Raw genomic sequence first — 14535 nt, forward strand, 5'->3', positions numbered from 1 at the left:
TTTTTTTTTTTTTTTTTTACTTAGATATTAAAATGAGTGGAATGGAATGGCCACTTGGTGGCAAAGCTGAACAGGAAGCAAAATGTGATTCTGCTTTTCAGAAATGGTTTTATTTGCCTTGCATTTGTGTGAGGTTTGTGGTAACCTCTCAGGACCCTACAGGCACACTGACTTCTGCCTGCAAGGCGACATTTCTATTTGTAACTGTATTTTTAAGTTTCTGCAATTGTAACGCTGTGGTTCTAGTGGAAATTGTTCCATTCTTTGAACACAAGATGTATTGAATCGATCAGCTTTGCTTTTACTGTGATGTTAGAGTAGGTATGTGGGGGCAATGTGAATGCCCCTTCCAGAGTCTCTAGTAGATTTAGAGACAATATTACATGAAAAACCTTCAATGAGAGGCTAAAAGGCTTAAGTGTCGTTCTGTACTCTATTAATTTAAGAGTTCTGTACTCTCCTTAATTTAAGTTCTGATACTGTTCTAATGACAAAGGCAAATGCTGTAAGTTTCATTGAGCCAAAGTGGAAAATTAACAAATTTTTATTGTTGTTAAAAAATTAACAACAATAAAACCCCAAGGTAACTGCTAGGTAACTTCTCTTTATAACTATTGTTATGCAAAAGATAGTCATTCAAAATATCATCGTTAATGTTTAAAGGAGGTGTGGTGTGTAGGGAAAGTTATCACATCATCCTGATGTATTTATGGGAAAAGAACAGCGAGTTTTTGGCTGTATGAGATTTTTTTTCAGGTGTTGCCTGGCTATAACTAGAAGCATTTCAGTGTGCAGGCACTAGCTGTGCTATCTAGAAGCTGATGATGTCTCCTTCTGTCATAGTATCATAACAAAATAAAATTATGCTATACTTTTTCCCCAACCAGAGCTCTATCTGTGTCAGCCCCTTTCTCTTCATACCCCAGGGAGACGAGACGCATGTTGGCTGTGGGCTCATGAGGAATGTGAGTGGCTGAAAGAACCTCAGAGGCATTTCTCTTGCTGCTGCACTTCAGGTGAGGTAAAGAGGTAATCCCTGACAACACTTGACAAGGTTTCAGGCTCCCTATGTGCTTTGGAGTATACAGAGAAATGAATTCCTTCATAATATGAGAATCTCTCAGATGTTTCATGCTGTCAAACATTCAAACTGCATTTATTATTGAACTTCTCTTAATTCTAAAGAAGAGACAGAATTCATTTTCTCCTCTGTTCAAGCAGACTGACTTTAAACTAATGCTAAGTCAATAGAAGCAACATTTATTTACCTGTCCTTTCTATCGCATGCTCACTGCATATTCTGAACTGTCTGGTACACGTGCATGCCATGGAAGCAGCAGTTTCTACTACTGGAAAGCTTAGTGATTAATCCAAAATTTTCATCTATGATTTCTTTTATGATGCTCTTATGCATCTCAGGTCTTTGTGTGTGTGCACACGCATTTTACTTGTGGACATGGAATTAATAGAATTCTCTTCTCTGAAACTTCGGAGTCTTACATGCTCCATTAATGAATACCCCAAGGAATTACAATTCTGATTCCTTTAAGCTTACCAGTTGTTTTTGATGAATGTCTTTAAGTTTAGAGTGGTATTTTGTTCAAAAATGCTTGCCTGGACTGTGCTTGGCTATGTGATGAAAAACAAACTGAGCTCTCACATAACCCATCAATTTTAATGTATCTGTGCTTAAGCCAAACAGCTTTTGAGGCTCGGGATGGCAGTTACTCACCTGAGATGTAATCCTTTTCCCTTTGACCTGAATAGTGCAAGAAAAAGACCTTGCTGGAAGCTATTACCTCTGAACAGCTTTTCTTCCTTAAATTCCTGATCTGTTGCGTGAAATAGTTTGCACAACTAACTACAAAAAATGTCTAAGACTTGTATTATTAGCTGAAACGCAAAGCAGCAACTATAGATACACTGCACTTGTATGAATACGCTAATATGTGTATGTGCTGAGATGTTTGCTAGATCTGACTGGGTTCATTTGAAAGATGCTACTAGTGTATTTTTAATGTAGTAACTGGCTATTTTTTATAGCCAGTCATATTGTGAGGGATCTTTTTTTTTTTTTTTTTTTTAACCAAGGTGATTTCTGTGAGCTGAATTAGTGCTGTCCTACAGGCAACTGCCTTGGTACAACTGAGAATACACTGAACTGGAGGGGAGAGGATGAAGCTGACAGCTGGTGCAAAGGAGAGCAGGACCTTAATTTTTTTTCATCAGTAAAGCTAATCTAATATGGAAGAGGTTATTAAAAAATGACTAGATTACCTTGGATTTAGTATGGTCATACCTACTTTTTCTACTACTTATCTTATGTAGGGAATAAGATTGGGCCTATTGCCCTTCCCCCTTTGCTTGGGGTTTTGAATGCAGTGGAGGGGCCGGGACTGCTGCCTTGGCAAAGACCAGGCAGGGGTCACTCGTGCTTTAGCCTCCCTGCCCTGCTCGGGGGGCCTGGATGGGCAGGGGGCCCCGCTCCTGGCCGCCCCCCGCCGCCACGGCGCCCCCGGCCGCCCCCCGCCGCCACGGCGCCCCCGGCCGGGCCTCCCCGTGGAGCTATCCATGGTGGCCGCCTCTTCCCCCCCCCCCCCGCTCCCGGCCCCGCCGCGGGGCCCCTCGGACTCGCCTGCCCGGGGAGGGGGGGGCGGGGGAAGGGCGCTCCGCGGCTCCCCGCCCGCGCCGCCGCCGCGCCCTCCGCCGGGCGGCCCGGACCGCCGCCCGCCCCGCGCGGAGGCCTCGCCCCGCGGGGAGCGGAGTTTCGCCACGCTCCCTAACGGCCGCGCTGGCGGAGCGAGGAGTTTCGCCACGCTCCCGTAGTCCCCTCGTGGGGTGGCGGCGCGGTGCATGCCGGGCCCGAGGCGGACTGTCCCCTGCGCTGCGAGAGGAGCTGGGAGCCGCGCCTGCCGCCATGTTCCTGCGGGCCGCCGCCGCCCGGGGCCTCTAGCCGCCGCCGCCCCCGCCCCGCGCGCGCCCGTCCCCGCCAGCCCGGGGGGCGCCGCGGGCGGACGAAGGCTCCGCCGCGCCCAACCGCCGCCGCCGGAGCCCGGCAGCGCCCAGCGATGTCCGCCAAGGAGGGGAGCAAGGTGCTGCTGCTGCCGCCCCACAGCACCAGCGAGCGGGCCGTCAAGGGTGAGCCTCCCCCGCTCCCGGCGCCGGGGCCGCGCGAACATGGCTGCGGGGGCGGCGGCCGCGACCCTCGGGGCGGCCCGGGCTGAGCCGCGGCCCAGGGGCGGCGGGCGCGGCCGGGCGGCGGGAGGCCGCGGCTGTGGGAGCGGCGGGGCCGGCGCCGCCCGGGGGGCTCCGCGCGCTGCCGCGGCCGGGGGAGGCCGGACCGCGCCGGGGGCTCGCGTGCGTCGGCGCCGGAGGTGGCCGCACCTGGCGCGGCGCGTCCGTCGCGGCGCTGGGGATCCCTGTAGCCGCAGGGACCGACGGCGCCGGGTGCAGGCGGTGGGGAGCTGCCGCCTCCGTTTCTGTCGGCCGTTGGGTTTCCAGGCCCAGGAGAAGATTCGCCTCGATCCGTTTCTTCGTGGCCTTTCTCGGTGCGATGGTCTCGTGGGAAGGCCCCGAAGTCAAGTGTCACGCTTCTGAGGAGAAGCGGTCGCGGATGCTGAGGTAGCTGTGGCTGTGTGCAACTAGGGTGGTCTTGTGACCCGGCTGCTGTGAGGCATCGGCATCCTCGCTTCGGGGCGCATCCAGCCTGTCTTCCAGCATCTGCGGGGAAAATAAGCCTCTGCAAACACGTTGTTCTAAGATATATTCATTAGATATAAGTTATTAATTAAAAGGCTAGTGCAGGTAATGCTTTAAAGAATCATCTAGTTCTTTTTTATTCAAATTATAGATAATAAAAAAAATCATTTTATTCTCGAAGGCTGTATTTGGCAGTGGAAGTATAGGCGTTGATTTGTAACAGCCGACCTGTGTAACTCGAAATTTGTGGTTACATACAAAGCAGTTTGTTTTTATGGTTGACATTCCTAGCAACACATGGTCTGACTGACTTCAGAGGAATGGGGATACATTCATCCAACTTTTTATCTAATATGCAACCCTGAGAAACAAAAAGGATGTCTTTGTTTTCAGCAGCTCTTAATTAAAGCTTTGGAACCCCACAGTATGTTTTGGAAATCAGCATGTTTTCCAGTATGCTGGAAACCTTTACTCACAGTAAGTTCTTACGCATTTTGGATTGCTTAACCTGTTGATCTGTTCGAACAGATTTTAAGAGTAAAAGTAGAAAGTGTTACAGCTAGTCTCTTAGAAGCTCGTATGAATCAGTGCTGTTGATGTAAAACTATTATAATATATAGTGCTTAGGCTTGTTGTATTTTTTTTATCTTTATAGCAATTTGTTATAACAAATCATTTTACGTTCTTCAAACAGTGCAAGAGAACTAATGGTAAGTGAGTATATACTTTAGAGAGCACTGGAGAACCTGCTGATTTCCAAATACTTAATAATTCAGCTAGTTAATTGTGACCTATTCATCTGGTTGTTAAAAATCATAGTTAAGACTTCATTTTAACAAGATTACAGCCTGGGGTTACAGTATTTCTTTGAACTTGGATGTGCAGGATATAGAACTATTGTTAACAGTAATCAGGCTTTGATATCTTCATTGGGCATAATTACAGCTGGTTATTAAAGCTGGTTAAGCATTCATACAGCAGCGTTTTGCTGTTCATTCCGTTGATCTGTGCTTTCCATACCTATCGTGCAGAATCACTGGTTTTTGTAGAAAGCCTGGGCAGCTATGCCAAGCTGCCTCTGTTCTTGGTATGAAGAACAATTTTTTTTTCCCCCATGAGGTACAATGCAGTTTGAAATATTTTTCTAGGCATCTACCCTGGGGTGCAAGATTGCACATTATGCCAGTGCTGAGTAGGAGTATCTATGCAACGCAAATACGTTTGTGGAAACTGTGTTAACATGTGACAGCTATGTTACGTCTCATGTACCAAAAAACGTTCATCGTACTCTTAAGTTTTGTATGATATTGCAGATGTGGTGATGCAGATATGGTGATACAGATATGATACATATCCTCAGATATAGAGATTACAGATGTGATACTCTCTTAAAATAGCTGGGCATTCTGCTTTTGACTGGACATGTGTAGACCAGGTGTGCTGGTGAAACAGTAAGACAAAAGTTTAAATGGTTGAATAATGTCCTTACAACTTCTATAGTGCTTATAAATTATATTACAAATCACTGCTTTTTTCTTAAATATCAGATTATTTATTAATAGCTAGTAATAGACTCATTTACTGGAGTGAATTGCTGGGATTCTTTTTAAGGGATTTTTTTTGTTTGTATTTTGTTTAATGTGATCTAATATAGGAAAATAGTTTTCTGATTTTTTTTTTTTTTTTTTTTTTGTGCTGCTACTCCTGTTCTGAGGCTAAAACGCGTTGGGGGCACTCAGGCTTTCCATCTCTCCTTGCTGAGCTCTTCTGTTTATGATGTCTGAGGTCCTTGAGAATAGCCACAGAACTTAGAAGCAGAATGCAGTATGTTATCTGGTGCGTCCGTGTAGAGTATCGGTTCATATGTCAGTTTTCATGCTCTGCAAGTGCATCTTTTTGGGAGGGAATATGAAATCAGGACCTAATGTTTGCTTTTGGGAGGGCTAGCCAGTTTCTGAAGTAAAGAAAAAAAGAAGAAGGAAAAAGATTTTAACAAAGCTGGTATTTATATTGTTTTACCGATCAGTTTTATTATAGCTTTGTTTTCTTCTTTATTTCTTGGAAGAATAGAAAAATAATAGAGACCATGAGAAATGAGAAACCATGAGACTTGAAATCTTTCGCTACAAATAATATATGTTGGCAGAAATGGGCAAGAAATGGCCACCCAAGAAAAAGTGGTTAAATTATTGTTTCATCAGTAAGTGATCTTTTCTAATAAGGTAGGATCACAATTAGGGTACGTCCCCCATTATATTTAGGCCTGTATATTTAGCCATTAATGGGAGACACATATATCTAGAAAAATATCTGAAACATTATCAAGTATTATGTTCACATTAGACATAAAGATAATGAGCATAATGATGGCTTTAAATATGCAGTGTGTACAGTCTAGCTGTATTAGTCTGGCATGCCTTCCCAAACAGGAATTGTATCATCACAGAGCATCGATTGCTTTTATTAAAGTACATAAAAAGCTCAGACTTTCTCTTTTCATGGCTCAGTTAAATCGTGTCCAAGTAATTTGTACTTGTGGAATTTCCTATAAATTAATGCTTAGCTATGAAATTGTAGTATCTGAAGTCAGTGTGTGGCATTCAGTTCCTGAAAAGTGTCTTGTGGCAGGGCTTTTGTTACTGTGTTTTTTTAACAGAGATAAGGAAATGTACCTGTCCTCTTGATTCACTGTTTTCTAAGGTGACCTATTCATCTCTGAACAATGATGCCAAGTGTTTTACTGTCTTATGAAAGATAACATTTTCCTCTATTATGTTCTGTCAGAATTACAGAAAAAAGCTATTTTTTTGGACTGACAATGGTACTTAACTGTCGTATCTGATTCTTGTGGCTGTTTTTGTGATAATTAACTGACTTCAATCAGCTTACTTGACCTTTGAGCGCATGTATGATTCTCATACTTTAAATTCGTCAGTATATTATATCTTGTCTACTGAAGCAACTGTTCCACTGCCTTGCAGCAAGGTACTTTTCATTGACATGGAGGAATCTTCACTGGCTTTGGTTTGAGTGAAAAGCACCTGGGCTTGTCGGACCCGGCTGTGAGTAGCTACACTGCAAAGATATACTTGAAATAGTGTCCTTCCTGGCATTGCACTTTTGCCCACTGTGAGTGTTACTAGGCTTTGGGACGTAATCCACAGTATTTTGTCCTGTTGAGCTAATGGACATTTTTTGATGAATTCTGAAGATGATATCTTGTTCTTTTGGATATGGGAGACTTCAGTATCCCTTTGCTTTTTGGGTAGCAGTCATGGTAAGGTGTGATTGGCAAGCAGTGGTTTTACATATTAAGCAATAGCTTCTTGAAACAACTACTCAGGGAGTCCTGAAGAGAAGCAACTCATCACTTATCCTTGAGCAGGATCTTAATTTAAGGTACTAGTAGCCGCTCCCTAACAGTGAAATATATGTAAGAGAAAAAGAAATCATTGTGGCATTTAATTTTAAAACATGGCATCTAGTTAAAAAAAACAGCTACAAGGATAAATGCATACAGGGAGCATGAAGATTGTTTAAAAAATATGATGGAGTTAGAGTGCATTTATGCTATGGATCATAAATGATTTTAAAATGACATTAAAAGGCAGCAAAGTAAAGAGGACGTTAAGAGGTCATGCTTCAAAAAAAATCACGGTTTTGGGAAGGAAAATAGAATGAACTGAATTCTGACAAGTTAGTATTTAGCCTTGTATTTTTTTCACTTTTTTTTGAGAAGATGGTGAGAGGGAGTGAAAATAAAAAAACCTCTAACCAAAAGCCTGTGTCTGCTTTGGTAGGGTCCATCAGCAGCTGGGATTTGGGAAGGTAACGCCAGAGCAGAAAAAGCTGGCAACTACTTGTATGTGTGTTCACTGTGCAAGAGGACTCTTTCACACAGGAGTCAGGTTTTTTGCTGAGTGGCACTGAGGAACTGTCTCATTGAAGTGTAGGTGGTTGTAGAACATATCAACACAATGAATGTTAAAAAAAAAATATCCCAAGACTGGAGGATATTTGTCTAGTGCCTCTAAAGGAACTCTTTGGCTTTTTTGGGTGCAAAATTGCTGATCTATTTTCTGTAGCTTGTGGTTTTACTCATCTTCCGAGTCTGAGAAATGGAGCATAGCAGCATTTTAAGAAAAGCTCCAGATTGAACTGGAGAGCTGCAAGTTTAACTTAAGGAGACTCATAGCACTTGTAAGAAAGAGTGGACTAAATACATCCCTGGAGGAATATAGTACCTAAAAGAAAAGCTGGTACAGTTTTCGTAGAAGGAAGCCAACAGAAACTATTAGAATTCTTTGGAGGAGCCAGTGAACTGGCCGAGCCAGACAAAACTATTCATCAGGTTCCCTCATCAGAGCTGCTAAAGTAAGCAGTCATGCTAAAAGAGGAAAGGTCTTTTGGATCAAAATTGGTTAGGAAAGAGAGGATGTGAATAAGTAATAACCTTCCATGGTTGAGGGGAGGTTGGTATCTGGAATCTGTGCTCTTTAAATGTATTTATAAATTATTTAGAAAACAGAGTCAATAGTGAAATAATAACACTTAGGGTAGTAAACTTCCAGGGGCATTTCAGAAGGGTTTTATTGGACTGAGTGACTGGGAAATGAAGTTGTAGGAGACACTGTACTGATCAAGGCAGACTAGTAAGACTCTGCAAGGCCTTGCTCAAATCTTGACCTTGCTTGAATATACAGAGTGGTGCGAACAGGAAAGAAACATTAGGATCAGTATGGATAGTATTCTGAAAACGTTAGCTCAGTGAGTGTCAAACAGGCTGATAGGAACTTGGACGTTATTCGAAGATCAAGTGAGAATAAAAGAGAAAGCACCATCATGCCATTATATATGTCTTGTGTTGTATGTACATCTTGAACAGCAGCGTTGGTCCACTTCCTGATAGTCTCTGTCTATAATGTACTGTCTCTTAGAACTAGAAACAGTACAGAAAAGACATGGTTAGAGGCACAGAGTTGCTTCCATGCAAGGTGAAACTGAAGATTAGGACTCTGTGACTTAGAAAAGTGGTAGCTGGGTAGGGGTAGAGTTAGATGCATCGTGAATAGTATCTAATGGAAAAGATGAACAGGAAACAACTGCTCTTTTTATCTCTCTGTGAGAAGGAGAAAAGCAGCACTAAATGAGTTTTTGCAGAAATGGATATAAAGTAAAAGTGAAGTGCTTCATATAGTAATAGAGTAATGAAAATTCTGGAATTCACAGCAACAGGATGCAGTGGAGGCAAAAAGTATAAAAGAACCTAGTGCAGGTCTGGCAAATTAGTGAAAGGTAGTTCCGTCAGTGATCATAAACATAGTGGTCTGAATGAAACTTACGGCTCCCGAGGAAATCCTGAAACCATCGAGTTTTGGGAAACGGGGAGTATACTGAGGGAAAGACCTGTGTATCCACCTGTGCCAGAGACATATTTAGGCACTAAATAGTCTTTTGGTATAACACACTATGTCTGTTTTAATGGGATGAGCATCCTTAAGTACTCTGAAAAAGTACTTACGTTTTTCCTGAGAGAACCTTACAAATACATCAACTAAGTTAATAGAAAAATTACATGCACACCATAAAAGATGAGCACGACATGGCACGTTAGGCATATCATCATTTTCATTTGATGTTTTCTCTTGCTTTTAGAATGTTTGACATTGCAGCAAGTGCCATGCATTTAAAGAAATTTGAGTAAAGGGATCATTTTTGTGACATTTTGGGGAAATGCCATAATCTGCAGGAAACTGCATTTGCAGGATCTGTGCTGTCTTGTTTGGTATGAGTAGGGCAACCCATGCCTTTTGACAGCTATTGATTCTAGCTTTCTCATTCGAGTAGATGCTGCTATGTTTTTGTGCTAAACTAGTATTTTCAAGGTTGCTGGTCCATAGACCATCTGTGATGTCTTTATGAAATTTATTTTCAAATCTGTCTTGCCAAACACAAAAGGATAATTTGACATATTCTGTCTTCATAGCAGTCATGGATGCTACATTTCTTTGTTCTTTATAGATGTTGGCATAGAGAGGTGAAAACTCTGGGGACAGATCAAAAGAATTTGCTGGGAGTTAGCCTTCTTGCTTCTACTGAGTGCTGATAGTCAGAAGTGCATTTAAAACCCAAACCAAATCCCTCTCCCCGCACTCAAACCCCATCAGCCAAACAAACCCCCAACATTTTGAGGGCTACTGTGGTAATAAGCCTGCTGACAAAATGACTGATAATAGCCAGTCTTTTTACAGAACGCTGTCCTTGTATTAATATATGACATCATTTTGCAGAGACAAACACTATATATTGTTTCATATATACCTATCCCCAAAACAAAAAAAAATTCTTTGCTTGTGTTAAATTGGGAAATTTAATATAAATACAATGTCTTTGTTTAGTAGCCTTGGTAATGTGAACTGAGACTATTTCTGTGAAACCAAAAATACTCTTAAAACAGAAAATGAAAATTGGGATGTTGAGCGCAGTTTTGCAGCCAAAGCTGTGTTGACGGAACATGTCATGGGGTCCTGACTGCAGACAAAAATGGCCAATTTTCTTTTGGTGGGAGAGAAAAAAGAATTATTTAAATTTTAAGATCTTAAGAGCAGAAAATATTTTGTTCGTGGAAGCAGAGTACCTTGTGTGGTGACTCCCTGATACTTTTTCCTACCGTTAATCTAGTGGTTTTGGTCTTATCTTATTTAAGGAACCTGTTCCAACAGGGTGCCTCTGATACAAGCCAGATTTAACCAAGTTTATTAAAATAAGCTTATGTATCAGTGTGGTTTACCTTTACAGTATCTACATTTTACGTTTTATTAACAGCTGCTGTTGCATTCAGTTCCTAGGCACTGTGAGATCTGCTTTGGGTCCGGAAGTAGTGTGTTTGTGCTAGTTGCCACACTGCACCTCTCAGCTAGGATTATTATATTGGGTAAGGTGCCATGCTCATGTAGTTTTTTCTGCTTCTGAACCTTATTGCCATGTACTATGAATGTATTCATTCAGATCGATGCTAACTTTTGGATCTTTATAACATGCTTTATTGTAAAGTATAAAGCACTCAGAGGCTGATAGGAAGTCTGGGTAGAATGAGGTTTCTAGGTTTGACTTTTGATATCCCTGTTTTAAGTAGTGCTGCAGTATAAAGGAAAGATCTATTTTTTCCTCTTCAGAAAGGCATATGAATAGTAATAAATGCCATGACAACCTCTTTGTTAGCAGAACCCAAAAGCTACTCACTGGGTCTTTTTCATCATTAGTGTTTAAAATTTTGAATCAATATGTTTGAAATAGCTATAGGTGACATAAGCAACAGATTTAATTTTTTAAAATTAATTTTTACTAGTAAACAGCAGTTTGTTTTAGAAAAGCCTATATGTTGTTGTAAATTACGATGCGTGTTATCTTTGTTAATAAGATCTATTCCTTTACTTCCTTTACTAATAGGATATAGTCACTGTCATTTTGTATTGCAGTGCGTACTGCTTTAGAGATTCATCTACAAATGCTTGTCTATTGCTTGTCTTTGTTGTGAGTGGAAGAAGGGAATCCTTTAATGACCAGTATCTTATAGTTTCCTTAGGGTAATTCCTCTTAATTACCATTCCGTTACAGTCCCCAAAGCCCAGGTTTTGTAGAAAGATTTTGAACATGGATTATATTTCTGTCTTGGAACGCACCATGCTGCAATTCTTTTTCCTTGGGCTATACTTTTCTATTACTACTTCATCAAACGTTTAATTAAACCCATTAGTTTGCAGAAATTGTCTACGTGCTTCAAAAATTATCATCCTTAACCTATTAAATGACATTATTTGTAATATTTTCCAGTGATATGAGCTTTAATACAGTGTTTTTAGTATTTCAGTATTGTTGAGACAAAAATTAAAGTATAGAATACAAAGTAACAATTTTTATAGTAAGTGTTGCTGTTTCATTCAGTTTGGTGTTGCAGTTTAAATCCTTAGCAGTGTTTTATGCTGTGTTCCCTGAATATTATTCTGAAAAATAATCCTTCTTGAACAGTAGGAAAATACATGTAGTACATGAAAAGGATTTTATTTAACTTAAAGAACTCATTTTAAAACTTCAGTTTTTCCATGAGACTGATAAAACTTTACAGATGCTTGGCTGTTTTTGATAGTGCCACTTGTGATTTTGGGATGTTATGGATAACCCCTGGAAATACAGAATTTTTCATTTGATATGTAAGCTTCCTAACTATATAAATTCAAAGAATTTGATAGATTTCTTTCCAGACAGTGGATAGAAATAGCTGTTTTTATAGCCTCACAGAAAATGTAACTTGTGAGATGTAGTCAAAGCTATAGCTATTTAAAATAGACAGGATTCAGTTTTGTAAGAATCTGATCAGAAATAGATTACTTGGACAGAAGAACTTTACTAAAGGAAGGAAATTTCATCTACTGTGTTTAGAACCCTTTCAGTATTTCCAAAATCTCATGAGGAGGAAATCAACACCATCTTTCTAAATTCTGCAGCCATCAGTAACCAGATAGTTAATCAGTAACGATCAGCAAGTAAGAGAGGGAAGATCAGTCGGTCACCTCCATGGACCATTCTCTACCCCATTGCCTATCTCCCCCAAAAAAGAAAAAAAGGATCATCTTTCATTTAAGATCATTGTCTAGGAATAGTATGAGAATGAATGAAGCGCAATTCCTACAAAATTGTGTCCTGCGTTGATTGACTTTGGTTCTGGGCAGGCATGATCTTGAATACTTTTGGAACAATTGGAGCAGGAGAGATCTCCCTCATGAGTTGTCTGGTGTATCGTAAAAAAATGAGCTCAACTTTGCATTGCTGAAGGCAGCTGTGGGCTGATCTCCTCAAAGGGACTGCTTGCTTTTATAAGCCTGCATGAACTTGATTGCTTTAGAGACCTCTACCTCCCTGTCAGTCAGCCCATGAGTTAAGTTACTGATAGGAAAAGAAGGAGGACACACAAATATGTACAGACAGTACATTTTTCACCCTTTATTTCCTTAACAAATCAAGCTAACCACCCCTCTCCCCAAGTTTAGGTTCAGTGGTATCTTCCAGTCCTGATAAAGGCATAAAAATAAATGATAGAGCTTGAGCATAAGAGTTGGGAAGTTTATGGGATGAAGAGTGAGGAGGCTGGATGTGCAATTGCCTGACAATCTGGTTGATATCTTTACTAAATGGAGCATCTGGTGAAGATGTGAACAAAGAGTAGTAACAGGCAGAGGTGGGTAGATTTCATACGAGAGGCTAATTTTGTATAAAGCAAAGTTCCAGAATATGGCCATATTTTAAAAAGACTGATCAAAATTGTATTTCAAAATGAGCAATGTCAGTCATAGCAGTTGGAGAATTGATCTTCCATGTAACTGTTTCCAAGCTCCTTCATTTCCAGTGTGCCCACGCAGGCAACCTGCCCTTCAGGTTCTTTGGCCTAATGAAACAAATAGGGCTTGACAGATCAATGGTGCTTGTGATTAATCCAGAGAAAATCAACAGAAGAAGAATTTTATGCAACAGGAAGATCCTCATCCTGCTTCATGGGGCACTTGAGATTCTCAGATCTTGGACAATTTGACCTCTGCAAACAGACCTGACTTCCCTATTTTTTCCTGCTGACTTTCTCAGTTATCAACTGCTTTGTGAGTTGTGTGTCTTCGTTCAGGTACACTCACAATGTGTACAATTGCATAGTTGGGCCTGCTACGTTTGGTACTGACTTAAAATGACAAGGATAGCTTTTCTATCAGACTTCGTAACTGGTGCGTCTTGTGACCTTTGTCAAGTTCATTTCTCATGCTTTTTATTTCTCGGTTTCCCCGTCTACGTTGGAAGTTGGCAGCGTTCCTCTCTCAGGTGCTTTCAGAATTATTGAAAGCATCACTCTCATTCTTGGTACTGTTAAACAGTAATAGACTCGGGGTTAGTAACCCAGCACTAATGCAGAATTCAGTCATCAAAGCCATTCCTATCAAAACATGTCAAGAAAAGAAACAAAGGCACTTATCTAGATAATATTTAATTAATTTGCAGTTTGTTATGTGGAGTGGGTTTGTTCCTTGTGGTAGAAATACTGTGTTAAGAAAGGAAAAAGAAAGAAATTGTCTAAAAATAAATTATGCACAGATTAATGTGAATTTCCAAATACTGCAGAAAATACCGATAAGAGAATATGAAGGCTGGAAAGTCAAGTCAAATGACTGCTAGAATTAAGGCTTGTGTTGTCATAATTAAATTCTTCTAAAAATTCAATAGGTAAATTGTCCTGTTGAAAAAATGGCTTTGTCTCTTCAGAGTCAGATTTATGTCTTTAAGCAGTTGTTTTGCATGGAATGGAAGTGGTTGTTTCTGATTTCTTAAATACACCGAGTTTATTAACAGTTGGACTATATGGGATTTTAACACTTCCAAATGAAACCTGACTGATTACTACAGAAGACTGGAAGGAAAGGCATGCCATTTCTTTTCTATGTTAGTAAAATACTTTATGCCCAAAACCAAAATGTCAGATTTGTTTCACAACTGTTTAATGTCAAGGCAAGTTTTTCAGCTTCTTTCTATTTATGAGCATTTATAAGACAATTTTGCAGTTTATATTCTAAAGAGTGTCTTTGTATTCAAATGGAATTTTATTTCAGTCAATATTTGTATGTGACTTCGGCATTAGTTGCTTCATTGGTGTATTTTTATTCTTGTATAAGACAGAAGGGTTGCTACTAATCCAGAAGCCAAGTTAAATGAAGTCAATGCAAATGTTTTAGTGTTTAAGCGTTAATTGTGGAATGTAAAGTTTAACTTTGGAGAGTAAGAAAATACAGTGTGAATAAT

At 40.6% G+C, this 14535-nt stretch overlaps 1 protein-coding gene and 1 long non-coding RNA gene across 9 annotated transcripts in view; both read left to right on the forward strand.

Moving 5' to 3' along the window:
• LOC135328705 (uncharacterized) lies at positions 1–2283 on the forward strand. Its single transcript, XR_010389706.1, has 2 exons — positions 1–1016; positions 2092–2283. It is a non-coding gene; the product is annotated as an uncharacterized LOC135328705 (long non-coding RNA).
• A 398-nt stretch (positions 2284–2681) lies between these two features.
• The window catches only part of PPP3CB (protein phosphatase 3 catalytic subunit beta), a 53065-nt gene continuing 41211 nt past the window's right edge, over positions 2682–14535 (forward strand). For 6 of the 8 annotated variants that reach the window (XR_010389710.1, XR_010389709.1, XR_010389711.1 and 3 more), the window contains exon 1: positions 2683–3138. Coding sequence is in view for 5 of the 8 variants with exons in the window: in XM_064513931.1 (XP_064370001.1) it covers positions 3069–3138 (70 nt within the window). In the remaining 3 variants the exon portion in view is untranslated. Of the gene's footprint in view, positions 3139–14535 lie in introns of all 8 variants that reach the window. The other 2 variants (XM_064513926.1, XM_064513927.1) reach the window with 1 other exon arrangement.

The sequence above is a fragment of the Dromaius novaehollandiae genome, chromosome 6 (assembly GCF_036370855.1).
Source record: "Dromaius novaehollandiae isolate bDroNov1 chromosome 6, bDroNov1.hap1, whole genome shotgun sequence".
Taxonomy (NCBI): domain Eukaryota; kingdom Metazoa; phylum Chordata; class Aves; order Casuariiformes; family Dromaiidae; genus Dromaius; species Dromaius novaehollandiae.